The sequence below is a fragment of the Aythya ferina genome (genome assembly GCF_964211825.1).
Source record: "Aythya ferina genome assembly, chromosome: 15".
NCBI classification, from domain to species: Eukaryota; Metazoa; Chordata; class Aves; order Anseriformes; family Anatidae; genus Aythya; species Aythya ferina.
In genome coordinates, this window is record NC_140314.1 from 6,164,860 (window position 1) to 6,192,715 (window position 27,856).

General features: G+C 40.3%; 2 protein-coding genes across 5 annotated transcripts in view; one reads left to right on the forward strand and one right to left on the reverse strand.

The window, feature by feature from the left end:
* The window catches only part of DNAAF5 (dynein axonemal assembly factor 5), a gene marked incomplete at its 5' end in the record, with an annotated part of 29,170 nt that extends 21,455 nt beyond the window's left edge, over positions 1-7,715 (reverse strand). The window contains 5 exons of the mRNA XM_084536506.1: positions 1,345-1,577; positions 5,136-5,251; positions 5,682-5,806; positions 6,600-6,784; positions 7,190-7,715. Of these exons, the coding sequence (XP_084392632.1) occupies positions 1,345-1,577; positions 5,136-5,251; positions 5,682-5,806; positions 6,600-6,784; positions 7,190-7,715 (1,185 nt within the window). The remainder of the gene's footprint in view (positions 1-1,344; positions 1,578-5,135; positions 5,252-5,681; positions 5,807-6,599; positions 6,785-7,189) is intronic.
* A 1,344-nt stretch (positions 7,716-9,059) lies between these two features.
* PRKAR1B (protein kinase cAMP-dependent type I regulatory subunit beta) overlaps positions 9,060-27,856 on the forward strand; it is a 99,798-nt gene continuing 81,001 nt past the window's right edge. Inside the window, exons 1-4 of one of the 4 annotated variants that reach the window (XM_084536508.1) lie at positions 9,060-9,267; positions 9,899-10,102; positions 23,886-24,056; positions 27,531-27,622. In XM_084536508.1, coding sequence (XP_084392634.1) covers positions 9,926-10,102; positions 23,886-24,056; positions 27,531-27,622 — 440 coding nt within the window. In that variant the 5' untranslated portion in view covers positions 9,060-9,267; positions 9,899-9,925. Of the gene's footprint in view, positions 9,268-9,389; positions 9,511-9,898; positions 10,103-23,885; positions 24,057-27,530; positions 27,623-27,856 lie in introns of those variants that run through there. The other 3 variants (XM_084536507.1, XM_084536509.1, XM_084536510.1) reach the window with 3 other exon arrangements.

Here is a 27,856-nt window from a genome sequence, read left to right on the forward strand (position 1 = left end):
GTGGGTTTATTCTTCAAATTATTTTTTCTATCCATTTTATATTAGCAGCAGGGAACTTGGAAGAACTGCCTATATCTCCTACATCTGTCCTGGGGCATTGATTCAAAAAGAGGTGTAAAGGCATTAGGAAATCAACAAGATGACGTCTGACTATTACAAGTTTATTTCTCTCTGAAATATTGATCAGCCTGTGACTGGCTAAGCTTACAAGCTCAATTTTACTGTAAGGCGACGTTGTTAAAGATCAGATGCGGATTCTGAAAACAGAAACGAAATGGGTAGAATAGGTAGGAGGGGATAAGAGAGTAGAAGCTAGGGAAAGGAGAAGAACAATTTAGGAAAAATCAAGGGAGGCAGACAAAAACTGGTATTGAGAAAGAATATAAAAAGAACAAGAAACTGCAAGGAAAAAAAACTTGAAGAAAAAATATCATTTCAGGAATGGATTTCTCAGCCTGCATATGGCTCAAATGATAGCAGGAACCAAAAGAAAAGCTTGATTTAGGAAATCAACTTTTTTGACATTGATTGGACTACTTGCACCCAGTAAGCTGAACAGATTCTTCCAATTTCCCAGAACAATAAAATCTGCACCTTTAAGTCAAATTACATTTATGTTATATATATGCTGTTTTGCTTGTGTAGATACGAACAGATTTTTTCTAAAGATTGTAAAGAAAGTTTTTATCACCTGTCCGTCCTCTGATATATGTATTTAGTGTTTTTAACGACGTGCATTTTATTGATTATTATTGAACCAAGTATTGAGAGCATCAACTGTTTGATAAACTGTTAGAAAAAAAAAAAGGACACTACCTATTCCTTGCAAAAACAATGAAAAAAATAAGATATTTTACAAGTATTATCTCAAGTATCCAGACAGTGAATATGGATATCACATGGAATAAACATACCTCAATATCTGGTTGGAATTATGGTTGGATTATACGGTAGGGGAAGATAAGTCAAATTAACTTGAAAGGGCATGACCTGCACATGTTTTTAAATGGAATTTGTTGCCCCAAGCCTTTTAGACTCTTAATCTTCTGCTTATGATTTTTAAGTAGATTGTTATTAATGCTTCATGGGGTTCGCATATAAACTAAACAGTATTTAAATAACTTTATTATTGGTCTTCATACCAACAATACAAGAATGATTTTAACATAGTAACTATAATTTTCACATATTTTTGACATAAAATACTATTAAAACCTGATCCTGCAGTCATGGGAAATTTCCTGTGACCTAGGGTAAGGCCATCCTTCACAAGACACACTCAGGACCATAAAAATTAGGGGCTTCATTTACCATACAGCAGATATTTAGACAGAGTGTACTTACATTCCTAACTACCTCACTTTCTTCATCCAAGCATGCTTGGTACAAAGTTCTAAGCAGCAGATCCATGTGTTGTGTTATGTGATCCTCTGCATGTAGCAATAACGTATACAGAAGCTGGGACGCTTTTATTCTTGTGTTTTCAACCCAGTCTGTTATATCATGACAGAGGCCTGGAAGAATTTTGGAGAGGTTTCTTGACACAAGTTCCCGACAACCTAGTCCTGGTCGTGTCACTAGAGAGTAAAACAAAGCAAAACAAACATATAATCAAAAACACAATGAAAGAAATATCAAAGGAAAAGCTAATGCATGCTAAGCCTTAGAAAACTCTAAGGGCTCCAAGATAAAAGCCTCAGTATGGAACAAAATATTCCAAAGGCTGCTGAGGATTTCACATCTGCAAGCTGTATTTCTTTAATATATATTGCAAAATTCTAACTCCACTCAAGTCTGAAAATGTATATATTTATTACTGTAAAGTTGTTTAAACTATATCCTATAAAATGTTTGCAGAAAGGGAGAGGGAAGAGAATTTACATGAACACTACCCACTTTGGAAATTGTGGCCTCATCATTTCCTTTTAAATGTTATAGCAGCACCAATGTCTTTAAAAGAATTAGAATGAAACCCACAAACAAACAGATAAAACAGAAGTAAGATTCTTCTCTGAAAATTCTGTGGTATCATTGAGTTAAATTATAACTTGGAGGGGAGGGAAAAGCAGAAGTCATAAATAGTACAAAGGACACGAACTGCATTAAAACAGACAGTATCAATTGTGCCCTCTAAAGCAAAAAGCTAAAGAAGAGACGGGCAAATTAGAAGTAGACAGGGAAGTTACTAGCCAAAAAACAAGTCTGCAGTATTGGATGTGTGAATAAAAACCCAAGAAAATGGCACTGAAAAAGGCAATTAAAAAAATACAGTAGAAAACTAAGCATTATAAACAAAAACAAACAAACAAACAAAAAACCACTATATATTAAAACAAAACAAAACCCCAACACATGAAAATCTGACTACTGAGGGTCTATGCAGGCTCAGGATATTTTCCTGCATTGGCCCATATAAATACAAATGCTGAAAATTAAATGGACTACAGTAAATCGTATGAAGAATATAAAAGGCTTACAGAAATGCCTACGAAATATGAAATATTTCATATATTTCATATGCAAAACTATGAAATATCTACAGCAGAAATAAAATAAAATACAAATGTCAGGGTATGAATTGCTACCTCTTTTGTCAATGGAGGATAACATTTTGGATTATGAAAACTGGCAATGAATAACAAAAGGTCAAATAAAGAAATCAACTCAAGACAGCAAATACTGATGGATATCCTATTGAACCTGAGGCAGAATTTTATTTGAAGGATCCGACCATTCTTTATCAGCAGTTCCTTCATTTCAGATGTTCAAATGCAGGCATTTATCCCTGTAGCTACTCCTGTCAAAGACTTCCCTGCTACAAACTGTCTGCACCTGTACCCTTGGGCAATGACTACTGCAGCTCAATGGAAAGCTATTCAGTTGCTCAGATGACACCAGGTATGAGGTCTAATTCTCCTCCTCCTCTGACCTGCAGTATCTGTCATCACAAGATGAAAGCACAGGGAGGCTCATATGTCAGGTTCATTAGTTTGAGAGTTGGACAAAGATGGCTAAGTAAAATGTACTATAAGCTCAGTGGAAAACACATTCCAGAATGTTGAATATTTGGCTGTAAGTCAAAACAGACAGCTACAAAATGTTAAAATACATCATTATCATACTATACAAAATACATGCGTATAGAAGGGACATGGGGGAAAGAACACACGTACTAACAATTCATCCATACACAAACTGTGGCAAGATACCACAAATTATTACTTGAAACTAAGGTATAATAGTTTCCTTGCCAAAGCTTTATGTCTGTAAGATTAGGTAGCCAATCATCCTTTCCTCTCATTTTTCTTCTCTCTTGTCACATAAAGCCTGACATATAAACACATAACACACACACATATCACAGTCAAGCCTTCGCTGCATAATCCTACCACCCAAGTCAGTGAAATGCAGGGCTGGAATGTTGCCCAAATTTGTGAAGCATATTTATTGTGCTAAGAAGATTTCAGAAAGTACATATGAATTTAATGTATGAAGTAATCGATAGATGCCTCTTTTTAAAAAGTCTGCATACACACCAATAAACAAACAAAGCCCCACACAAGAGATAACAGAGTAAGAATAGTATTAGCAGTAAAACGGGAGCAACTCTTTGAAGGACTAGCACATAAAGCTTTTTCTTTCACTCTTCTCCCTCATCCTTGCCTTCGCTTATCTGAGTGCAGGTAAACTGTTTTTTTGGCCACATTTTTCATCACAGCTTTAGTTACCTTCGAGTATTAGAACACTGGCTATATATCTGCTATAATGCCATCAGAAGGGCTAAGCACTTTGATGACCTTCACTGTGTCATAACAAAATTAGTGGCTGGAGCTCAACCAGTTTATACACATTAAAAAATTATCTGACAAAAAAAAAAAAAAAAAAAAAAAAAAAAAAAGGGTTTCTGCCATCACTAGTGGAAGTAAAAGCATTTGTTACCATTTCCAAACCCCTAAGGTACTATTACACATCAAATAGGGAAAAATATAAGAAATATACAATATATCTGATAACAGATCAACTTGACTCTTCAAAGCTTAAGAGTTCTGTCAAACCAGTCACCATTATAAAGTGCCTCCCCTTTCACTCAACCATTACTGCGTAAAACAACTTTAAAAGAGGAGAAAAGAAAAAGAAGAGTAATTTCAAAGGAGAAAGGACTCCGGAACCAACTGTCATGGAAAGGATTTTGCTGCTGGGGATTCTGTGATGTGATTGTCAGGGAGGCACAAGTCAAGCATGAACCTGTTCTTTCACACCAAAAGAGTTTTTGTTCTGTTAAATATGAGTACAGAAATCAATAAATGACCCACTTAAATCCTCTCTCTCACCAACACACATATGCATATTTTTAAACATTAACTTTATGAACCTGAGATGGGAAACATGCTTCATGCTACTGCAAATGTATCATTTTTAATACTACCTATAAATCATACGGTAGTAAAAAGTTATCTACCTGTGCTGCATATCTTTTTTTTTTTGTGTGTGTGTGTGTGTTTGTGTAATAAAGGAAATTATTATTTCTTTTCCTGTACTTTTCATGTATGTGGGTAGATTGAAGTTAGTATTCTAGTATCTTATGGAGAAGTTTGAAATAATTTCATTTTTCTTCCATGAAAATTCTGTATATTTAGTGGTGTGACTTATTCAAGGAGTCAGTTCGAAGGTTCTTTCATTCTGCTTTCCTGTCATCTCTGTGCCCATTCTCCACCTGGCTGCTGGCTAATACAGAACTTTCTGCTGCTTCTACATCATTCCTTTATCTCTTTTTCAGTTACATATATCGTGTGTAACTCTCTCTCTCTATGTCTGGAAATGAAACTAAATTCTATTCATCATTTTTTCCTAGCAAGAGAGTACAACTTCTCTCAGGTCATAATCCCTTTTTTCCCCTTTTAAATACAAGTTCTTATGAGAGCTATTTTTATAACAGTGCTAAGCCTGTCCACCCCCACCACCTCTTTTACCAAAGATCACTTTTGCCACTGAACATTAGTCTATGCTACCCTTACACATTAATAAATATTACATCTTGTAATGAGTATTACACAACTTGCGCTGCAGTTCCAGGATACAGGGATTCAAGATTATTCAAGAAATAAAAAACACAACACTTTCTGTGCGACACTTACCGCCTTTGGGATAATGAGATGGTGAAACACTAAAGTCCATCTTATCCTTCAGATCTTCTTCATTCTCTTTCTCCCATTGTAAACCTATCTTTTCCCAGTAAGTCCAAGCCAGTGTCCTAGGCATAAAATAAAAAATAAATTAAAAAAACAAAAACTAAAACATTGTGTCCCCAACAGGAAAACACTCTAAAATGAAACTTCTGGAAAATATAACTTGAATTCAGCTGGAAGGATGGGAAGTATTCCTATTATTTAAACAGGCATACTAGTTTATGTACTCAGTGGACAGAGGTCATCTCTTCCATAGAGAGTTCTGTCTTTGTCTCTCTCACTGTCTTCATTTCTCATACTTGAACATAGCATTCAAACAAAAGTTACCAAAGATAACACTATCACAAATAGGTTCAAAAACAAAACAAGTTTGTTTGTTTTTTTCTCCAAGCAATGCACCCATGAATACAGAAATACTTCCACATGAGCCATTTATTTAGGGGAGCAGAGGGGAAAAAAAGAAAAAGGAGAAAAAAACAGAAGGGTTCTGCTTACATATTTTCAGGAATTTCATCAGTAAAGCTTCCAAGTAACAGAGGAATCAGCTTGTGAAAATACGAGTATCTGTCTCGTAGATGCAACAGCCATTCTCCAATGACAGTTGTAACAGCTTGTCGAACCTACGTGGATTAAAAAGGAAAAGAATATATATTTTTTTAAATTAGGTCAGATAAACACTAAAAAAAAATGCTTTAAGTATAAAAGACTTGCATCAAGTGCATGAATAGTCTCAGGACAAATTACAAGAATCCAGGATTTTCTCACTTGCAGCAGGCATCTTACATATCATGCAAGATATCATGCTCCCTCTTGTGTCCTCTCTCTGGCTTAGGTAGTCTTAGATCATGTGCTGTACAAAAGCACATCTCCAAGAAGACACGATACAGACCTAAAGCAGAACACCCTAAATTGTTGTGGTTAGAATATCTCTGAGAATGTGAGAAATGTAAATTTCTGTGGAATTTGAACCAGTCCAGAATGTCTCCAGATGACATTTCTTCATTTACTTTAAAGGAAGCCTATGCTAAACAGTTGGAATGCACCCGCTCCAAAAATAAAGTATTTTAGTTATGGTTATGTAGCACATTTCAAAATGACTGTTCCAACTGCAGCTAATGAAAGGAAATTCTTTTGATGTCAAAAAAATTTAGACAGAATTGAAGACACCCTTTAAAATAAGAAGGTATGTATAAACTTCAACAGCCTGCAGAATTAATTAGACAGCAGATGAACAGGTCATCCACTTTACTTTTGGATAGTTTACAATTGATCAAGCTTGTATGCAACATATTTACATACCTCATCCAAATGAATGGAAGCTGAAAATTGAGGGGGAAAACAAACAAAAAAAAAATCAGATATGAAATAAATCCAGGAAAAAAAAAAAAAAAAGAAGAAGAAGAAAAACCACACCTTGGGAATCTCATCAAATAATCGCTGGGCCAGGTGAGACAGAACATCATCCACAGACTTTCCATTTCCAAATTGTATCACTGCTCCCGTAGCCTGAATTACATCGACGCGGACTCTGTAGTGCTGGTGTGAAATTGTTTGCATTAACGGGTTTATCAGAGATTCTGACTGCATGTGGAAGTGCTCTGTAAGGGGAGCGAGAGAAAGAGAGAGAGAAACTTCAGGCAAGCCTTTTTCTAGGTGGGTGACAGATCTTGAGCAAGATGATTTCTGTAACACTAAAAACAAGCTGATTAATGTTTGCACTACAGCAGTGCTGAACAGCAGCCCACAGGCACTTCCCACACACAAACGCTATCACCCACATGCTGTAACTACTCAGCATCCATCCCTCGCTTGATTCTTCTCCATTGGATCCCCCAAGGCTTACAGAGTGCTCCTGTGAGGGTGTGTGTAACTGCCCATCTCTCATCCCCTCCTGGCAGCATCCCCACAACCTCCTACTGCCCCCTACCTCAACCGCTACCCCTCCTGGGCACCGCAGCCCCCATCAGCCCATGGCCCCCTCTTCGCCCATCCCTGGTTCCCACCTGGCACAGCCTGGGCACAGGCCACAGCACACCTGCAGCTCTCACGCCTGACCTCGGCGTAGTGGTCCAGGAGGGTGGCCTGGAGGATGCGGACCACGTCGGAGAGGTAGGGGGCCACGGCGGCCCCGCAGCGCTGCAGCAGGAGGCCCAGGAGCTGCAGCAGGCCGAGGCGCAGCTCCTCGCAGGGCTCAAAGCCCTGAGGAGGGCAGAGACGCTGGGCCAGGGCCGGCAGGAGCACGGGCAGCGCCTCCTCGGGCCGATTTCCGTGGCTGAGCCCGTGGCGGAGGAGCTGCAGGGCCAGCTCCCGGCACCGCTCCGCCGCGTCCCCGGCCAGGCAGCGCGCCAGGGGCCGCACCAGCTGCGCCCCGAAAACCTCTTGCACCACGGCTGCCGGGAGAGGCCGCTCCTGCACCTCGGCCCGGATGGTTTCCAGAGCCCGCAGCCGCGCCGCCCGGCCGCAGTCGGGGCCCTGCAGGGAGCTCAGGGCCCGGCTCAGGGCCTGCGCCACCTCTGCCGCCGCCGCCATGCTCCGCCGTCGCTAAGGAAGCGCGGCCGCGTTGCTAAGGCCGCGTTACGACGGCGGGCGGAGCGCTTTACGGCCGCGCGCTTTACGGCCGCGCCGGGCCGGCGTCGCTAAGGGGGGCCTGGGCTGGGGGTGAATGCGCTGCTCTGAGGGGGCGGCTCAGGGCTGGTGGGGGCAGCGGGGAGGGAGGGCAGCGGCATCGGCTTCTCACAGAGCCGTGGAGTGGTGGTAAAGGTGCTGAGGCTGAGGGCAGGAGCAGAGCAGAGCAAAGCAAAGCGGCCAGGCCTGCGGCGCCGTGCCCCTGTGGAGCAGGGAGCTTCTGGTGCCGTGGTGGCTTTGTTTTTTGTCTGGTTGGTTTTTGGCTCTGTGGAAGTTTTTACAAGTCCTGTGAGGAGTGGCTGAGGGAACTGGGGTTGTTTAGTCTATAGAAGAGGAGGCTTAAGGGGAGACCCTATTGCTCCCTGCAATTACCTGGAAGGAGGATGTGGTGAGCTGAGGGCTGGCCTCTTCTCACAGATAACTAGTGATAGGACTAGGGGAAATGGCCTCAAGTTGCACCAGGGGAGGTTCAGGTTGGAAGTGAAGAGACATTTCTTCTCAGAAAGCAGTTGGGTATTGGAAATGGGTTCCCCAGGGATGTGGTGGCGTCCCCGCCCTTGGGGGTGTTCAAGGAAAGGTTGGACATGGTGCTTAGGGATGTGGTTAGTGTGTGATATTGGTGGTAGAGGGGTGGTTGGGCCAGGTGATCTTGGAGCTCTTCTCGAGCCCTAATTACTCAATTTGCATTGTTTTCCCCTTCATTTTTTTTTTCCCCTGGGAGGATCAGAACTGCCTTGTTAGCAAAGGCATGGGTTTCTATTACACCATTATATATTTTTTTAATATCCACCGAGTTTATGTGTACCCATACTGTATTCGTATGGCATTTGTGTGCACTTACATCATATTCATGAGGCATTTGTGCGCTTTACACACTTCATGTGCTCTTTGGATGACCCAGCTTGGGCAGCCAACCCGTCTAACAAAACACGTTCATTGGGATCTCGTTCCTTGAGCAATCACACTTAATTTAAGATGCAATAAACTACGGAGCTACTTCAAATCAATCCTTTAAAATACCCTTGTGCTGAATTTATTCTGTCACGACGCTGCTCCTAGCCTGTCGGGGAGCGTTTTGGGGTCCCTCGGGGGTGTTTTGTGCACCCCTGAGACCGGCTCCGGGGGCAGGGAGCCAGGACCTGCAGCGACACCCAGAGGGGGGACACCCAGGGAGGGGACACCCCGGGGGGGGACACCTCCGGCTCCGCGGCCGTGCCTCCCTCCTGCCGGTGCGGCGGAGGCGGCGGGGAGGCCGAGCCTGCGGTGAGTGACAGCGGCGGGGCTTCCTGCGGCTGAGCGGCGGCCGTGCCCGAGCCTTTGTGTGCGGGAGGGCGAGGGGGGGCCCGGAGGAAGAAGAAGAAGAGGAGGAGGTTGCGCTGCGGATACCGGCGGGGGAGCCCTTTCCTCCGGGAGGGCAGGAGAAAGCCGCCGCCGCCGTGCCGGCCTCGCAAGGCAGGTATTTACCCGCTGGCCTCCAGCATCAGGCTCCGGCGGCCTCCCCGCAGCCTCCCCGGGCCCAGCAGCCTCCCGGAGGCCCCTCGAGGCTCATCCCCGGCCGGGTGAAGGCTCCCCGGGGTCCTGCTGTGGGCCCCGGCCCTGCACGGGGGATGCCCCGGGGCCGGTGTCGCTTCATCCCCCGTCCCCCCGCGTCGCCTCGGCTGGGCTGCCCCGGCTTGGAAACCCTAAGGGAGAGGGCGAGGTGCGAGGTCTACCTGAGACCCAAATCCTCCCGGGACACAAATGTGGGTTTCTGGGAGGGGGAGGCTGTAAGGGGACAGAAATGTAAGGCTTTAAGCCGCCGTTTGGTAAGTGGTTTTGGAGCTCACGGCCTTGAGTGATTAATTGCACCGTTATTTCTAAGGGTTGGCAAGCGGCCGGGAGTTAAAATGCTCTTTTTGTAGTTCCCGGTGTGTTGGTTTTACGAAGATGACACGGTTCAGCATTTCCGGAACATTAAAACGTTTTGAATTGTCAGCTTGTGAATAGGCAACAGGCAGTGCTAGAATATCCTCGCTGATCCACGTTCCTCTGACAAAGGATTTGAGAATTGTCTTTTCTCTCTTTCTTGCACCATTTTCTTAACCTAGGTCTGTTTACTGTTTACAAGCCTGAAGATGGCTGCTGCTTCTTCCTGCAATGTGGAAGAAGACGAGAGCCTGAAGGGATGCGAACTCTATGTTCAGAAGCACAACATCCAGCAGATTTTAAAAGAATGCATCGTAAATCTTTGCATAGCAAAACCAGATCGACCCATGAAGTTCCTCAGAGAACACTTTGAAAAATTAGAAAAGGTCAGTGGTTTTCAGGTGACTTACAATTTTCTGGTTTTGAGCTGAAAATATTGTTTAAAGAGTTTCATATATTTTAGTACATTTTTCCTTTTAAATCTTAATTAGCAAGCTACTCTTAAAAAGAGAGGTTTTAAGAAAACCCCTCAGTCCTGTGTTTGCTGATGCCTACCTATATTGGATAGTATATAAAATGATGCGATACCAAGATTATAATTTCTTGCCAGACAGAACTTGTTAAAATGACCCAAAAACCTAGAACCATGCATTGTGTTACAATACATGGTATGCTGAACTTTGATCTATAGGAAGAACTTGCCTACAAGAGCAAAAAGTGCTGCTGTTCCCTGTTCATTCTGGTGTCAGGTGATGTGGTTTTCCCTTGCCTCTGAAAACAAACAAAATCAGGGAACCAGCAAGTTCTTAAAACCTTTAAAGTTTGATTACTTAATTTTATTATTCTTTCTGGTCTGTATTGTATATCCTGGGATCCTCCATCAAGAGATACATTCAGAGAGATTTCATATACTATGTGTGCCTTCAAGAGCAGCGCAGAGGGGCAAACATACTTCAAAACATTCTCAGGCAGATCCTTACTGAGATGTACTGGTGTCTTTTGCAGGAAGAGCATATTGTGTGAGCACAGCTTTTCTCTGGGGATGGGACTTCTCTAGAAATAATGGGAGGATAGGGCTGCAAACTCTTAGGTACCCAAGTCCTCAGTCTATCAGAAATTTTCTTCATATACTTAATTTAAGAGGACAATTTATTATTATTGTTTTTTTTTAATAGAAGTATATAAGGTTTGTAGGCTTAAGATACAGGTTTTATGTATTTTTTTCTTTTTTTTTCCTTCAAAGAACAGAATTTTGTAAGGACAGAGCAAGAACAATTAACTAGTGAATAAAATGTAGTGCTGATATATTACTGGTGATACAAGCATTGTATACATCTCATTGTTTCTCTGCTTTTCAGATAATTTTTTGTATGGGTGGGTATATACCAGATTTGTGTAGCTTTAAAAAAAAAAAAAAAAAAAAAAAGCAAACATTTTACTCTATTGGAAACCTAGTAAGAATGCCTGGAACATCAGGAAGGGATAGGAAGTACAAAATATTTTGTGTTGTATTGCTCATTATTTAAAAAAAAAAAAATTTTTTTGTTTTCTTTTGATTCTGCATATGCTAAACTTCTGAGAGGCAAGACCCATTTGAAGAGAATTAAATCTGTTGCATTTCCTTTATTGTGTTATGAATTGTTTTCCATTTTAATGTATTCCATTCTGAACTTCCTGCCTAGAAGGATAAGTATCACTTCTGCAAAATATGTTAAAATTTGCTGTAGTATTTTAGAATATTCTCCATAACTATTGGGATTACTTGAGTTGTTTTTCTGTAGGAGTTTTGCTTTATTGATCTTAACACATTACAGGCAAATTCAGAGAGGTTGTCAGCTCCTACCCTTGAGAAATTATGTTCTTTTATGTAATTTCCTATTATTTCCCAAAGAACATCACATACTAGAATTCTGTACTAGGATATTGATTATATTATTGCATATCACGAGAGATGATTCAGAAACAGCCAGTCCCAAGACATCAAATTCAATGATTGTCATGCCTAGTATGGAAGCAAGCAATCTTGTTACTGACTCCTGTAGAGCAGCCTGTGAGCTAAGCCTGCTGAGTCTAAAGCCTTTAGGATGCTTCTGGAGGTTTCCAGCAGTGTAATTCTTCTTCCCACAGCAGTTTGATTTCCTTGCTCAACCATCTCTTGAGGACTTTCTTGGGATGATTTGCACTGTAAAGGGTTTTCTGCTGGAGGATAATATTTTGATTTGGTTGATTGCGTAATATTGTGGAAGGAAGTCTGTGGTCAGAAGAGTAGCTGTCCCTTCCCGAGTTGTAAATTTAAAGGGTCTTCTACAGTGTTTTTCTTCTTTCTGCACAGAGGTGGTCTAAGGGAGACATGGTTTCTATTTGCCTGGTGTTGGATATGAACAAGCTTAATTATGTTCCTAGCATCATCCAGTTCATCCAGTGTTCCTGTGCAACAATGACAAGAAAAGCCCTTTTTAGCGAGAAAACAATGAGTTTTCGTAGGTTAGTTGCAGAATCAAGGCCTAATTATGTAAATGTGGGGGATATCCACATTTTGATTGACTTGGTAGAGAAGTCATTCGAATAAGTTTTATCCTGTTTTTTGAAGATACTTGTTATATGTAGTTATGCTGAGGAGTCTTAATTTAATTGTGAGTTTAGCAATTGTCTATTACAGTTTTTTTTTATGGGAATGGGCTGTGCATGATATGGCATATTTGCTATTAACTCAGTGTGTGTACTTTTACTTTGCTCCTGTGCAGGGAGAGGAGTGAAAATCCTTGAGTTTAAGCATAATTTTCCAAAACAAAGTAATGTTTCTTTCCACTACAGTGTGGTATTCTGGGGTTATTTTCCAGTCATGTTAAAATAGACAGTCTAATTAAAATAGACAATATGTTCCACTGAAGAGAGCAGCAGAATAGCAGTATATCTGTCAAAAACTCATGTGGGCAGTTTAGAGATGAAGTGTGGGATATTTTCCCAGTAATTAAAAAAGGAGCTCATGGAAAATGTGTAGAGCTTGATCCACATCAGTGTACTGGAGCTACCTCAGAGGTGAGTACAAAAAAAAATTTCATTTCATTTTGCTAGTTCTCATAAAATAAAGTCAGAAAAGCAAAATTTATTATCATATGCAAGATCAGACCAGTTCATCAATGCTTTTAACTATTCTTCTTCTAATGACATCAGTTAGGTCCATTGCCTTCAGCCTGCTAGATGGAGGAGTGCCAGGGACTAACCCCTGACCCCACGACACTGGCCCCAAATATCATTCTTTGGTCTAACACGTCTAAGAGCAGGTTTGTTTTGGCAGGAGTCGGTCAGAGCAGTTCAGAACAGAGCCAGGGAATGAGCTAATGGTTAAGAGGTACAGACTGTCTTGGGCTAGTGTTCTGGCCCATGGTTGGGCCACTTTTGTATTTCACAGTGTAGATACAGCCTGAGAGAGCTGTAAAGTGAAAACATGAGTAAATACTTTAAGAATAAAGTGTTAAAGATTGAAGTTTGATGTTTGATTCTGCAGACATCATTTTCAGTTGGAGAAATGCCAAAGTTAGAAAGAATTTTGTTACCTTTAGGATTGCAGTTTATTATATCAAGTACAATGCTTTTAAAGAAGTATAACTTTGAAAATAATTGTAGAAAAATGTTAATAGATATTTTTCTGTTCACTTAATACAGTCAGGACCTGCTTGCTTTAAGATGAAAGTAATGCTGGGAGTCAGCCTAAGTTTCTGTATTCTGGAATTGTAGTTCTCAAGTCATTTTTATATGCTGTGACCTACAAACTTCAAAATGACATCTGCTCTGATCATGTTAACAGTTACTTTGTACAAATCTTTAACATTCCATTGAGCACAAAAAAAGAGTTGAAAATGGTTTAGATACCTGAGATTTTTAAAATGATGTAATGTTTTCTTTTGAATAATTTGTTGTAAATTTTTCTATGGCTGTATAGAGCTTCTTGTTGGTGGATGAAGTGAGGAAAACCTTCCCTTAGTGATATTAATTGGCTTTTTTGGAGTGGGGGAATAGATGTTAGCTAAGAAATTTCGGTGTTATTTTAACAGCTGTAATTATGTCCTGTTCACTTGAGAACTAAACAAGGCATATCAGGGAGGAAAAAAACCAAACCAAAACAAAAAAATCAAACAGCAGGAAACCTATCTTTTAGCTCTACTTCTTACATTATAAAAAATAAATTAATTACTAAGAAATTGCAGGCAGAGACTTCTATTTTCAGCTATACTTGAGATTGCAAAACTTTCATTAGTGTCTGACTGGTTAGTGCCATGATTATATGATCAAAGGTGGAATTGTCTTGCCAGGCTAAGCTGGACTTTATTTCAACAGAAAAAAAGTTATAGTAAGAAGTAGAACTAGTGAAGAAAATAGCACAAAAGAGGGGGAAAGGGGAGGAACCTGCAATATATGTTTAGGTATTGGTAATAGGTATATATTACCAAGTATTTTGATGAAGCCATTTTGCATGCACTGTATTTTAGTGCAATGGCTTTGCCGGCAGAGCAAGTAATTTCTGATACCTGCTAGATCTGAGTGCTCTCTTGGTGCCATCTGTTGCCCTGTGCGCATACAAGAAGAGAAGTACCGTGTTGCACATGGTACTTCATGCCATGGGTTGCTGTGATTTGGTAGTGCTTTTATGGACTCAGGCTGATGCTGCGTGTCTTACGGTACCATCCAAAAAAGAGAGTTTGGGAGAACCCTGGCCCCTACCTCTATAATTAAATGAAACAAAATGAGGTTGTTTGGGTAGCTCCACCTTGTGGTATTAGACAATATGGTACACAGACCGGATGAGCAGAAAAATAAAGTCAAAATTTGTGACGGATTTGCCATAAACTAGGTCTCTAAACTGCAAATTCATTCACAGTTAGTAAAGTACAGTTTTTAATGTATAATAGTTTCAGGACCAAAGGTATTTGAACATCAGACTTCTATTCTGCAACAGTAGTCTTGCACAGTATTTACTTTTTTTCAGAACTTACACCAGAATGTGACCAAAACAGTGAATTAAATTCTTGTAGGTGATTATGCTAAGTATAACTCATTCCTTTAAGATAAGCTAGGGAGAGGCTATGGGTTGGAAGGAAAATCCTGCAGAAGAAAAACTATCTAAAATATGTATCAATTGCACTTTTATCGCACTAAGCAGTGTGATAAAGATTAATAAGAAAAATATTTCTGCATCTTTTAAAGCTTGCAAAGCAGTTGGGTGGTGTCTGCTCTGGTCAGAAATGTTGCTAAAGCATGTGTGAACATACCTGAGCTACCCAAGATGCTGATAACAAAGAAACGGTGGAAGCACTGGGTGCTGTATAACTGCAGTTCTGAGGAGGCTGGGGCAGCCTGTGCTGCTGCCACTTCTCAGATACCATTAGCTCTGAGAGCTAGATTAAAATCAGCTCAGGTCATTCTGTGTGTGCTGAAGTCAGACCTCTGGGTCTGCTGTAGTCAGCCATAAGAATTGTTAGGAGAGGCGACTGTTTTAGTCTTGGAACAGGTAGAAGAAAAAAAAACACCCATTTAGCAAACTTTCCTAAACACAGGAGGTTTAGGGAAAGGTGAAGGGTGAAGAAGGTGAAAGCAGAAGTTCCCTATTTCTTGAGCAGGACAGGCTATAATCCATTGAAACTGATGTCCAGCAATTTTTAAAAACAGAAAACCCCAAACATGCATGGAAAAAAATGTGCTTTCAGGTGCATTGAATTTGCACAGTACATTGTCACAGGAAGATGTTGAGACCAAAATTATGGTCCCAGTAGATTAAATGCTTGAAAGGAGGGAACACCCGTTGTTAGCTGCTAAACTCAGGAGCTTTGATAAAGCATCCCTTTTGGAAACTCCTGAAATTACTGATTGTTTCATGCTAGAAGGATCACTTTGCCTGAAATGTTCTTTATGCTCTTTCCCTAAACCGCTATTATAGGTAGAATATAAGGCTAGGTGGGATTGTGATTTGAGTCGGTGCAATAGGTGTTATGTTAGACAGCTGATATTTAGAAAAAGTATTGGCAATATCTTTTGTTTGCAGATTCAAAAAATCTCTCTGATGGAGTTTAAACTAATTTCTAAGTAAAACTGCATAAAGGAATGTTTATTGGGGAAAACATATTTAACATGTTAAGAGCTTAAGCATCAGGTAGAGAATATGCAGTGACTTAAAGCAAGTCTTAGCCCCTTTTCTCTTTAAAAAAAAAAAAAAAAAAAAAAAAAAAAAACCAGAAACCACAAACCCATGTGCTTACATTATTACTTTGAGTTCAGGCAGTCTTTGCATGCAGCCAGATTGCAACTGTTCAGGTGCAGCTCACCATCGTGAAGATTTATAGCACAAGATCACATCTTTTTGTGCTGCTAATTCATCTTGTCTTGCTCCTACATCTCGGGAGGATGCCAGCATTTTGATTTATACTGAGGTAGCTGCTTTTGCCCTTAGAAAGCTTTCTTTAAAAAAAAAAAAAAAAAAAGCAAAAATGATAACGGAGACTCAGGAGACTAGTGTAACTCAGGAAGAAATTATAATGCTTTATGAATGTTATCGTTTTTAGGAAGAATATAAGTACAGTCTGTACATTCTGTTGATGAAGTTTTCAGTGCTTATAGTGCAAATATTCAGTGCCTTATCTATATTTAGATTATTGACTGTAATTGAAAACACCTGTTTCATTTTTAGTTCCACGGTAAGGGGAAGCTTGGACTAAATATAACTGGTTTCAGTACTATCAGTAGATGTTATAAGAAATACTCCCATTTATATAAAAATAACGACACTGCTTATTCTATCAGTGATGCCATAGTGTAAGATAGGTATGGTTTCTGGACTTGATGCGTCCTGGCACAAGTTAGTGTTGTTGCTGTCTCCTGAGGATGCCAACTCAGGTACCGTGTTAACTCTTCCGTGGCCAGCTGCTGGTAGCCTGGCCACTGCTCAGGCGTTCTCATCACTGCCTGTAGATAATTACAGCATTACACATGCTGTTCCATCCTCTCTCTATAGGACTGGATTTAACTTCCACACCAAAGTAAGGCTCTTGCCTTTAACAGAGCAGCCAACTCTTCTTCTCTTGATGCTCATGGACCCTTACAGCTAGGAGCAGGGACATCCCTTCAGGCACACCTCTGACTGCAGCATGTTAGAGGCTCTCAGCCAGTTTAGTCAGCTCTGTCAGATGCAGAGTCCTTGAGCTGATTTAGGGGCCCTCAAGCCCTGTTGCACTAATCAAGTTCCAAAAAAGAGTTTGCCCACTTTGAAATCCTGCTCGTATTGGAATTGGTGCTTGCAGAGCTGGCTGAACGTCCAGCCCAGCGTCTGTCTGCAGTCCAGCAAATCCTTCACTATGTTGGCTTGAGTTTGAGGGGCCTGTTGGACTACATTGCAACTCACTTCATGCAAGGTCAAATGTAAGATTATGGGATGGATAGTTTTGAGACTATACTCCTATAATTTGTCCTAATTCTCTTGCTGTGTGGCTTACAATAGTGCATTGGGCAAGGCGCTCTGAGAACTGTTGAGCCTTTTAGTTAAGGCTGATTGTCTATCCAAGGCTAGGCAGTAGCTTTTCTCGAAGGCACTAAACTATATTGTTTCCTTGTATTGCCTCCCTGTTGTAGAAGATAACTTGAGGAAAAGAGTTAAGCTTTGACAGTTTTCCCACAGTAATTATTTTAAACTGCAGGGCATGCCAAATAGAAATGATAGCAAGGAAAGAGACTGTTAAAATGATAAAAACCAAAACAGACTTCCAACATGAGGATAAATTTTGGATTTGTTTGTGTTTTTAAGTTATGTAGATGCTGTGGTCCACTGTACTCTAATAGTTCATTGTTAATACATGTATTCTCCTAACTGCATAAAAAGATGGCTTCTTCTTTTAAAATATTTTTAATGCTGCATGAATTCATTTTAATTAGGCACGCAGAATGGGGTTTGGGAACGTCCAAGTGAACAGCAGTAGGACTGAGTGGAGAACAGCAGTTTTCACAGCAGAGTTAAGATAATTTGAAGGTTGGCTGTGTTCCAATTAAGAAAAGCACGTTAGGTTTTGAAATGCGGGAAAACTACTGTTTTTCTTCGTGCTGTGCCTGTCTGTGACTCTGTGCTTGCTGCTTGGCAGCCTGGGTTGAAGCAGTACCCTGACAGTTTTGTAGGCTGGAGCTGGGGAGGTTCTGTGCCTCCCAGGGAGCTCAGCTTGCCAGCTTCACATCGCCCCTAAGCAAGACGCTAGGGAGTGGAGAAAGTGAGCTCTGGGAAACCCGACATCAAAATATGCCCATAGATGTTTTGGTTTTGATTTACTGGCAAGTTGTGAAGAGTAAATCGAGTGGGATTTTATGGAGGAGAGGAAAATGTGGCAATGTTTTAGCGATGATTTCCATTCTGGAATAACCTAGGGAACACGTGATTTTGAATAACCAATTGCTTTCAGCAGCACATTTGATCTGAGGGTGTCAGAATGCTTCTAAACGCTAAGTAGGCCTACACAATAGAAGTATTTTGAGGAGCAACATGACATGCTAGCATTTATGATACCCTCTTTGTCAAAAACCTGAATTACTAACTTTCTTTGCCTGTGCTCTGGTGGCGCGTTTCTGCCTTCTTCATGTAATAAGTCTCGTTAAGTTTGGTGGCGTTTCTTTCAGAATAAGTGTCTGCTGTGTTAGATGGCTAGAATGAAAAATAAATAAGCAGCTTTGGCATTACATATCAAGCGATTAAAAACTTTAGTGACTTAGGCATTCTGGTTGTTGCTGAAAAATGAACCACAGTATTCTTGCATTATAGTTTAAATTACTTTTATCCAGTAGAAATAGAGCTTTCTGTGGGCATGTTCCTTTTTATACCAGGTATGCATGCATACATTGTTATTTGGCTTTTAAAAATCAGAAGTGTTGGCTACAGTTCTCTTGGATTATAAAAGCCTTTAAGTATCAGAAATACAGTCTGTGTTTTGTAAGATAACCTTTCTTTCTTGTGTATGCTTTCTTTCTTACATATGATAAAGTAAGAAGGGAAGAGGTGGTGATGTGTCGAGATACTGCAAGATGCCAAAGGGGAGGACAAGAAGTGTTAACATGTTGCAGGAGGTAAAAGGGCACCAGCAAAGGGATTCAAGAAGGCAAAGGATGCAGGAAGAGCTGCAGAAGAGTAGGTGGATTTTTGGCAGGAGGCTTTTGACTAGATTGGAAATTGGGAATGAACTAAGATGCAGAGAGGCCATGGAAGCTGCAGTGGTAGTAATCAAAGTCGTAGATAAGTATGAAATGGATAAAGACATCAGTAAGAGGGGTGGATGTTAAAGGGATTTCTTAGTGATGCTGTAGAAGAAAGCATTTAACATCCAGAAGGCAGTGGAACAATGGTGAGGATTGTGTGAAAGGTCTCGCATTACAAGCCTGAATGATCTTAAAAGATAGTAGAGTTGTCTACTGTGACAAGGAAAAGACTGGGAAAGACATTAAGACCTCCCAAATTTCTCTCACTTTCAGTGATGGAATCAGTCGTTCCTGTGCTTCCAATGGAGTGGTTTGCTATAAATCATTGTCAGTCTGCAGAAATGATAGTGTTTCCTCTGGGTCAGTTCCAGTGCAAAGAGATTAGTTGCTTGCATATGAACCAGGCTGTGCATTTGCTGTGGATAAAACAAAAGCAGATTCCAGGTCTGTCAGTCAGAAAACTTTGAGCGTGCTTTAAGGGGGAAAAAAAGAGAGAAAATATTTCATTTAGAGTGCGCTTTGTGTTGTTCCTTTTGAACACAATGAGTAAGTTGTAGGAAGCTGAGCGGAGGTAGTGAGCAGTGATACCTAATGGCTGACTTGCTTTTAAAAGTCTTCCTGGAATGTTGTTGTAAAGCTATACAGTGATTTGGAGCCTTGTCAGGTGCTATCCTTCCTTGAACTTAAACATTGTGTTTCCAGACAGTGACAAAGCCTGAAAGGAGAGACTGGGAGAGGAACTACTGAAAGCGAATTTCTATTTGGAAATGCTCCAGCTAAGAGAGAAGAAAGCTGCTGGGTCAGGAAGTGTCTGTGCTCCTCAGCAGTAGTCTGAAAGGAAGGGTAAAGCTAAAAACTTGCTTAGCATTGTGGTCGCTTCACTTACAGTGTTTAAACTCATTAAAAACTCCTAAAAACATGAATCAGGAAAGGCAGTGACCCTGTGCACTGATGACAGCATGCTAAATTCCTGTGTTTTATACATTAGTCTCTTGCAGCACCATTGTCTTAGCCAGAGGTGAATGTCCAAAAGATAAATGGGCCACTACAGATGTATTTGTTGGTTCTGTTTTCTTTAAATTTGATGCAAAGATGATATATTTTCTTACCTTTCCAGTTTTTGGCTTGCTTAGCATTGAAGTCAGCTATGGTACTCCAGTTTTACAGTCCATCTCCCACAGAAATCACAGGGAAGATGTTTGTTCACAACTTGAGCTAAGTTTTTAATCAGCTGCAATGTGCTTTTCCCAGAAGTAGGATTAGATTAGATGTATATGAAACAGGACATTACTGTCACACAGCGGTGATGGTTTGTAGGTTTGGGGTGTGGTAATATATCACATACTGGACTGTAGCAATGACTCAGGAGGCTTCAGTCATCTGTGTGCACGTGGCCCATGCTGCTATTTAATGCTCCCTGAGTTACACAGGATGCCCACTGGGGCTGGTATGTACAGCACAGGGTTTGGCATTGTGGACTGGCAGCGGAAGGCCAGGCAAGGTCACCCAAAATGCCGCTGGATGTAGAAACACGGACAGCTGAATCAGACCCTGTCTTTTGGAGAGCTGCATCTTACCCTGCTGCACAGGTCAGAAGCAACTCACTGAAGCCAGTACCTCATTTTAAGGTGGGCATAATTGGGAAATACGATTGCTCTGTCATTGTGAATTATCTGTGCCATTTGAATAGCGAGTGAGATAGCCTGTTGTCATGACAACAAAAGATGGTGAGGTGTTTACTTGAAAGTGAGTTCTGCACAAGCGTCCACATCAAGCCGTGTCTGAAGATCCCTGTTTGAAGAACTGCTCTTCAGAGGGTCTGTTCCTCCTTTAAAGTACTTGCTGTGCTTGTGAGCTTTTACTCCAGGATATATGGAAGACGGCTTTGTGGAAGCTTAACCCAGGATACAGTCTGTGCTTTTATTTTCAAAAGGCACTCTTTAGTTCAGTAATGGAAATCTTACCTAGACTACAAATAGCAGCATATGGAAAAGCCAGCCAGTCAACTATCTGCTGTTTATATAAAAGGAGTTTGTAGCGAAGAGACTTCCTTTTAAAATGAATCATATGGTAACTCACTTTTATAATCCTTTAATATCGTTTTGGCTTTAAAAGGTATTTGGGTTTAAAAGCATGCTTTACGATATTAATTTTATCTCACTGAGCTTGCTTTCTTGTATAAATCTGTGCTGTGGCAGAGGAGATGATATTTCTTAATTCCTTAGAAGTGCCTTTTATACAAGTGTACTGGAAAACAGGTGTATATTTGACATTCAAATGGGGTAAACTATTGCTTTTCTCTGTGAGTGCATGTACCATGCATAAAAAGAGCTGTGAAAGTGCTGCATACAATTAAATAGTTACCTGACTGCCTTCTTGTTGTAATTAATTACCTTTTAGTATAATTTCAACTGCTTACAGTTCAGAAGGGTATTCATTACCTTTCAGTTAAGCTAATGAAGAAGGTGCATTTGATTTTGTTCATTTAGTGCAAAAAGAGAACGTTACACTGTCAGAGATCCATGAGCTGAAATACCCACGAACATTATTTCAAATTCTTCAGTCATAGGTTTGGTTTTGATGACTAGGTGTCAAATATAATGAAAACACATAGCCCACATACTTTTATTTATAATGTTTGTATTTCTGCAAGTGTATAATTGTAATTAAGGAAGCTCGAGGTAGTCATCAGTTATATGTGGGGAAGAAGTTGATGAGAATGCTTAAATAAGACTTGCAGATTTTACACAATAGGAAAATCTAGCTGAGTCATTTGTTACATATACAGGACTATTATTTGAAATTTGAATCGGAAGAGTTCCAGTAAGAATGCAATACATTTGAAGTCAGCCTGTTTGTTTTTGTTTGCTTACATCACCTAATTTGACTGTGCTATGACCCAGGAGTTGTAGTCTACTAATCCCAATTAAAAAAAAAATAAAAATACAGACATCAGAAAGAACTTGTCACTTTCTGTGGCATGTCAGGACCTTGAAAAGTCAAATCTTTAGTCAGCTCTCCCAATTTTATCTCTCTCTGCTTGTCTCTTAAATATTTTAATAATCCTTTAGTCAAAACAAGAATGTGTGACTTGTTACTTTGAACTATGCAACATGGGAAATACTGTTTTGTTATTTATTTCAACTCTCAATAATACATTGCAGATCAGTATGAAAGGCTCCTTAAGTTAATAACAGGGGCAATGTCAGTGATGGTGAAGAAAGAAACTGGAACAAAACCAGAAAAGACAAGTGGCATGACTGGATTTGTCAGACATTTGTAAACATCGGTGGCAAAACATATATTAATCATCTGTTTTTCTTGCAAGCTTTAAAACTGTGAACTTTTGCCAATTTTCTGTACCACTCTTCTAGTGTCATACCTGATGAGTTAACTCTAACTCATTTCCTGTGTCAGTAAGACCAACTGGCTATGTTGGTAATTGGCCACATGTCTAGCGCTGCTACTCCCAGATCCTTCCTCCTCCACTGCCTCCTTTTACTAGCTGTAATTCTTCAGTCTCTTCGGAAATTAGTTGTATAAGACAGAGGCCGGGTTCTGGTATCTCTATCAAAGGGAAGTTGATTTTATTGGGCGTAGGAGCCTCAGCATTGATATATTTTTGTTTTTCTTTTGTGTAGCCTGCAACTCTGCTAATACAAATGCTCTCAAAAATACTAGAGTCATTTAGTGAGTAGTGTGCTGATAGCTGACTGTGTATACATCGATCAGCGTAACGCTATCAGAGTGCATCTAATGCATGTGACAATAGAGTAGATGACAGCAAATAAATTGCTGGAATACTGCTGTGCAAGTCAGTGTGCCTCCTGACAACGCTCATGTCTCCCTGCTGCACAAACACTTTGGTTTCCTTTATGGGACAAGCTGAAGGCTGAACGCATGGTCCGTCCCGCTTCCATTCCCCCCCTGCCTTGTCAAGGTCAGAGAAGGCTAGAAGGAGCAAGTGGAGCAGGCACCGAAGAGGCAGCAGGAAGCGGAAGAACAGGAGATGGGGCTCTGACACAAACTTCTAGGTGCAGTAGCCATGTGTGTGTAGAACCAGCAGTTCTGCTCAATTGTAGCTTTTTTTTTTTTTTTTTAACATAAAACTTAATGATTTTATGTCTGAAAATATTACAATTACAGGTAATCTTGTTTGTCCCAGTTCTTCGGAAATCAGGTAACTCAGTGTATGAGTTGACAGCATCTTGCAACTCTCACATCCCATCTTGAAGATCTTGTGTACTGTTTCCTGCTCTTGTTACTATCTCTCCAAGGATTTCCCCTTCATATTTAACTCTGTTCCATGAATGTGGAATTTGGAGAATAACCTCCCTATTGGCCAGCTGATGCTAAGCCAGCTGTCATTTTTTGTAGTCCTCTGGAGCCTACCTTGGATTTTTATTTTTTTTTCTTGGAAGTAATACCATTGGTTGTAAATCTCTTATATGGCAGAAATTCTCTAGTAGGGAGCATCTTTGTTCTTTCTGGTGATAGTAAGCCTGCAAAACAGAGCAAGATGAAGAAACATAACTAATATATCGACATGTGACTTCTGGTATGTTCTATTTGCAAGAGACCAAGATATGTACAAGACAACTAAGAAAATAACAGCTGTGATGTTGGAGAGTAAGCAAAAGAGGTTTGTTCTTTTTCTTTCTCATCCAGGAGTAGCAGCAATGAAGTGTCTGCAGCTTATAGTACATTGGTTTCCATTATGTGTGCAAGAGTTGGACAGGTCAAGTATTGATGATACCCGTATAGTAGTTAGTGTCAGTCCTTCCTGCTGCTCATATTAAATTTTTAATTTTCTTTGACCAGTGCACGTGTTTAAATTGACAAATGTATAAACGTAAAAATGAAGTGGTTGCTGAGAGTTGTAGCAGAAGAGTGTATCGAGTCTTACATACATAAGAGCTGCTTCATTTGTCTCTTTTTGCTTTGCAGGAAGAATGCAAACAAATATTGGCTCGGCAGAAGTCCAGTTCCCAGTCTGATTCTCATGACGACGAGATTTCCCCTCCTCCTCCCAACCCAGTGGTAAAAGCCCGACGCAGGAGAGGAGGGGTCAGCGCAGAGGTCTACACGGAGGAAGATGCTGTTTCTTACGTTAGAAAGGTAACGTATTGCCATCTGTCTAACTCAGAAATTTACAAGACAATCAAATAAATCACATTTTACTAATAATTTATAGAGCTTGGAATCGTGGATCAGTCTGTAGTGTGGTGTCCGCATGTCAGCATGTCCATGCCATGGGCTCAACCGTCTTCTCAGCTCATTTGCTGCCTCCTTGACTACGTATTTTCCCCATTAATTTTGCTTCACTATTTTATATTCTTTCCCTTTTTGAGGTGTGCTGTTAATGTTTCCCTCTTTAATGGAGTGGGTAATTCTCAGCCATTTTCTTGCTGTTAACAGAATTCTTCAGTTTCAGAGTTTTGGCAGAACTTCATAGTTTTGGAAAGTGGCCCTTTCTATTGCTGCATTTCCTCCTTTTTTCCCCAGAGTCATGTCTAGCTCAAGTTTTCTCCTAACCTAGGTCATGTAGGTTCCCTAGATCATACCAGCCACATGGTTTCTGTGTTCATTGGGTACTGCGTAACCCGATGGTTTTCAGACGTCTGCTGACTATATTGGGCTATTTTGTGTCCACTGTCTTTGAAGAAATTATGATTGCAAATTAAATAGATGTAGCAGGAGTTAGAATAATGCAGTAAAAGGAATATTACTGAAATAAGATCTTAGAATATAAGAGAGACATGAGGGAACTGCTGAGAGAGGAACAATTTGCCTAGAACTTGTGGCTGTTAATTGAATAGTTCACTTTGGGTCTTGTCTATGTATGTCATTGGCAGAAATAGATACCACAACACAGGTGAGGGTCTGACATTGTCAAAGCCTTTACCTGACAGTAGTTTTCAGGTCCACTCCTCAGTTATTTACATGAAAATCAGGTCCTCTTAGAAGTAATATGTAAAGTATCTGTAAGCCATTCAGAATATGGAAACCTAGCACTATTTAATAGGTCCTTTCAAATGGATATTTTGTTTGGGTAGGTTGCATTTGTTCTATTTGAATGCTACTAATTTTTGGCTTTAGAAAATCATTGGCCAGTATCTCCCATGGGATGCTTTCCAGCAAGTTTCAGAGTAGCTGTGCATTCACTGTGTCTGTGTAGCCATGCTGGCCTTGCTTTTGGAGGCTGAAATTCTAAAAAGCTTGATGTATAATGTAAAAGAGAGCTAAGCTCATGTTTCGCTATAGTAGAAGTTTGAGAATCCGTTTCCTTTTAAAAATAAACCGTCTGTGTCAACTTACGATCACTGCCATAGAAAGGTGCATAATATAATGTTCTAAACCTGGCTTAGTTGCACAAATTGCTCCCAGGACACAGATCTCTCCAAAACAGAAATCCCATAAGCAGTAAAACCTGCAAATCCTGCTTTTCTGTAGCACTTTTCTGTATGGATTCTCTACTGTTAAATAAATGTTGATTACACGCTGTGGCCTTTCCTTCCTCTAGATTTCTCTTCCTTAACTGCCTTTTTCATGAAAGCGACTAGCTAGTTCATATCATTGATACCTCTTAATAACTCTGCAAAATTGTTTGAAACTGGTCAAAGCTTTCAGAATTTATTAAATGACAGGCAATATAATAAAAAATGTCATATTTATTTAAGGAGCTAGGCTAAAAATGTGTTTCATAAGGTGGACAGATTCTACTAATGTGCATTCATGCATGCCTGGAGTAAATTTAACCCGAAGAGCTTTTACTTTATGAGAATACATTTTGTCGGTCACTGTTTTTTGGCAGAACACTTCTTACATTTGCAGTCAGCTGTGCTTCTGTCATCCACGTATGATACAAGTTTGCAGGCTACCCTGGGATTTTCTGTCCCAGGAAATAAAGAATTAGGAAAGCTTTTCATCCTTACAATTATGGAAGAGTATTCTTGTGGGAGTTAAATAGTGCTTGCAAGTACCTGCTATGTTTTAACAACACTGTGGTCCAAGTATTAATGCACTGCACTGTTAAATCTTGCATGATGCTTTAAAAGCCACTTTCAAACTTTTTTCTTTTTGTACAGTCTGTAATATCCTCCTTAAAAACTTCCAAGAAAGGGTAACATTTGTCTCTGTTTAATATGGGCTCCACATGACTCTTCTGAAAATCGAAGGAAATATTCCTTCCCACACTCAGGTCACACCCCCGAGTAATTTATGTTTCTAATGGAACCTGAAGTTTTCTTTATTTTCTTCCTTTTTCAGCAGTGATGCCAGTAAGCCCCAACAGTAGGATTAGTAGCCAGTAATCGGTCTAGAGCCAGAAGAAGCAATGCAGATCATATTCTGTGTGTTCTGTGGCAAGGGCTGTTGTGATTTTAATTTCCTAGAATTAGCTGACTGAGGTTAAAAAATAATAGTAATTTAGGGGATAGTTTCCTGTCAGGCTGTAGATGCTGCAATGAATATAGAACTAGCTCTGAGAGGTTTTGTGTCAGTGCTTTGTCTTCTGCCATAAGCAGATGAATCCCATGGCTGTGTGTTTGCGGTTGAGGTTTCTGGAGCAGAGAAAGAAAGGGGGACACTGAAAGAACAAATTATGAAACATTTAAAAGTGTAAAAAGCAAGGCAAGGGTTGTATTAAACTATTGCAAACAGATGGATTTTTACATAGTAGCCTGGAAGAATCACTGGCTTGAATTCAGGTGTTGGATAGAAACACATCTGGGTCGTAAGTCAACTTAAAGGATCCCTTGAAGGGGTGAGCTATAGGATGAGTAGTGCTAAAGGCAGTGCAATGAGTTATGTCACTTGAGACAAAATCAAAGGAGATTTAACTGTGTGATTTGAGCAAACATCTGGCATGGTTCCATCCTGGGGAGCACAAAGAAAGTTCTCTACAGAGGGTTATTTCATTGCTTCATTCCTGAAACCAGAGAAAGCAGTCAACACATCTGACAGAACATGTAGTTTACCAACTAACAGAAAAGGAACCTTGTTGCAAAGTAGATTATCTGCTTGAAGAGAAAATTCAATGATTACTTAGAAAAGTGATAAAAGTCACGATCAAGTGATAGTTCCAGGTATTTCAATTTGCTCAGATGCCTGATTGCTGGGACATCTGAAGGATCTTTCCTGTGTTTTCTGTGTCCCTGTCCCACCAGACCCACCTACATGTAGGTCTCTGCTTTGTGGTCTCTGCATTGCTGCAGGTTGTGACTGAGAAAGACCAGTCAATACTATTCTATTATCAGCCAGAAAAGCTGGAGATGAATGTGTTAGTGATTTTGGTTATCTACTCTGGACTTTTCAGTAGTAAGCTGAACAGCTAGGGTGTTTGTAATATAGCAAGAGATCATGACTGCAATTTGGTCCAGAGCTTCTTATCCCAGACCTTGTATTTGTTTTTCAGTTGTCCTCATGTTATAAAAACTGTAATTTCTTACTTTCTTAGTGACTTTATATTATAGCTAAAATCTGCCTGTGGTTGAAATCAAACTGCATCCGTTATCTTGAATAATGGAATTTTCTATAGATTTCAAGATCTATGAAGAAATACAACCTACCCTTCCTCCTTTTCTCCTACAGGTTATTCCAAAGGACTATAAGACTATGACTGCTCTTGCAAAGGCCATCTCCAAGAACGTGCTCTTTGCTCATCTTGATGACAATGAACGAAGGTATGAGGTGCTTTATGATTCTAAGGATTCTGTAGCTTGACCTGAAGACAAGAAATTGTGTTAAATTTTAGCTGAGAAAGCTCCTCAGGGATCAGAACTACTCAGTGATGTGTTAGAGTTATACTAGACATGCTCCCTCCCATGATATTATGAAGAGGTTAAAATCACAAGCTAAAAAAGAAAGAACAGATTCAAATCCATTCAGACATGCTTAATATTTTAAAATCAGCTGTG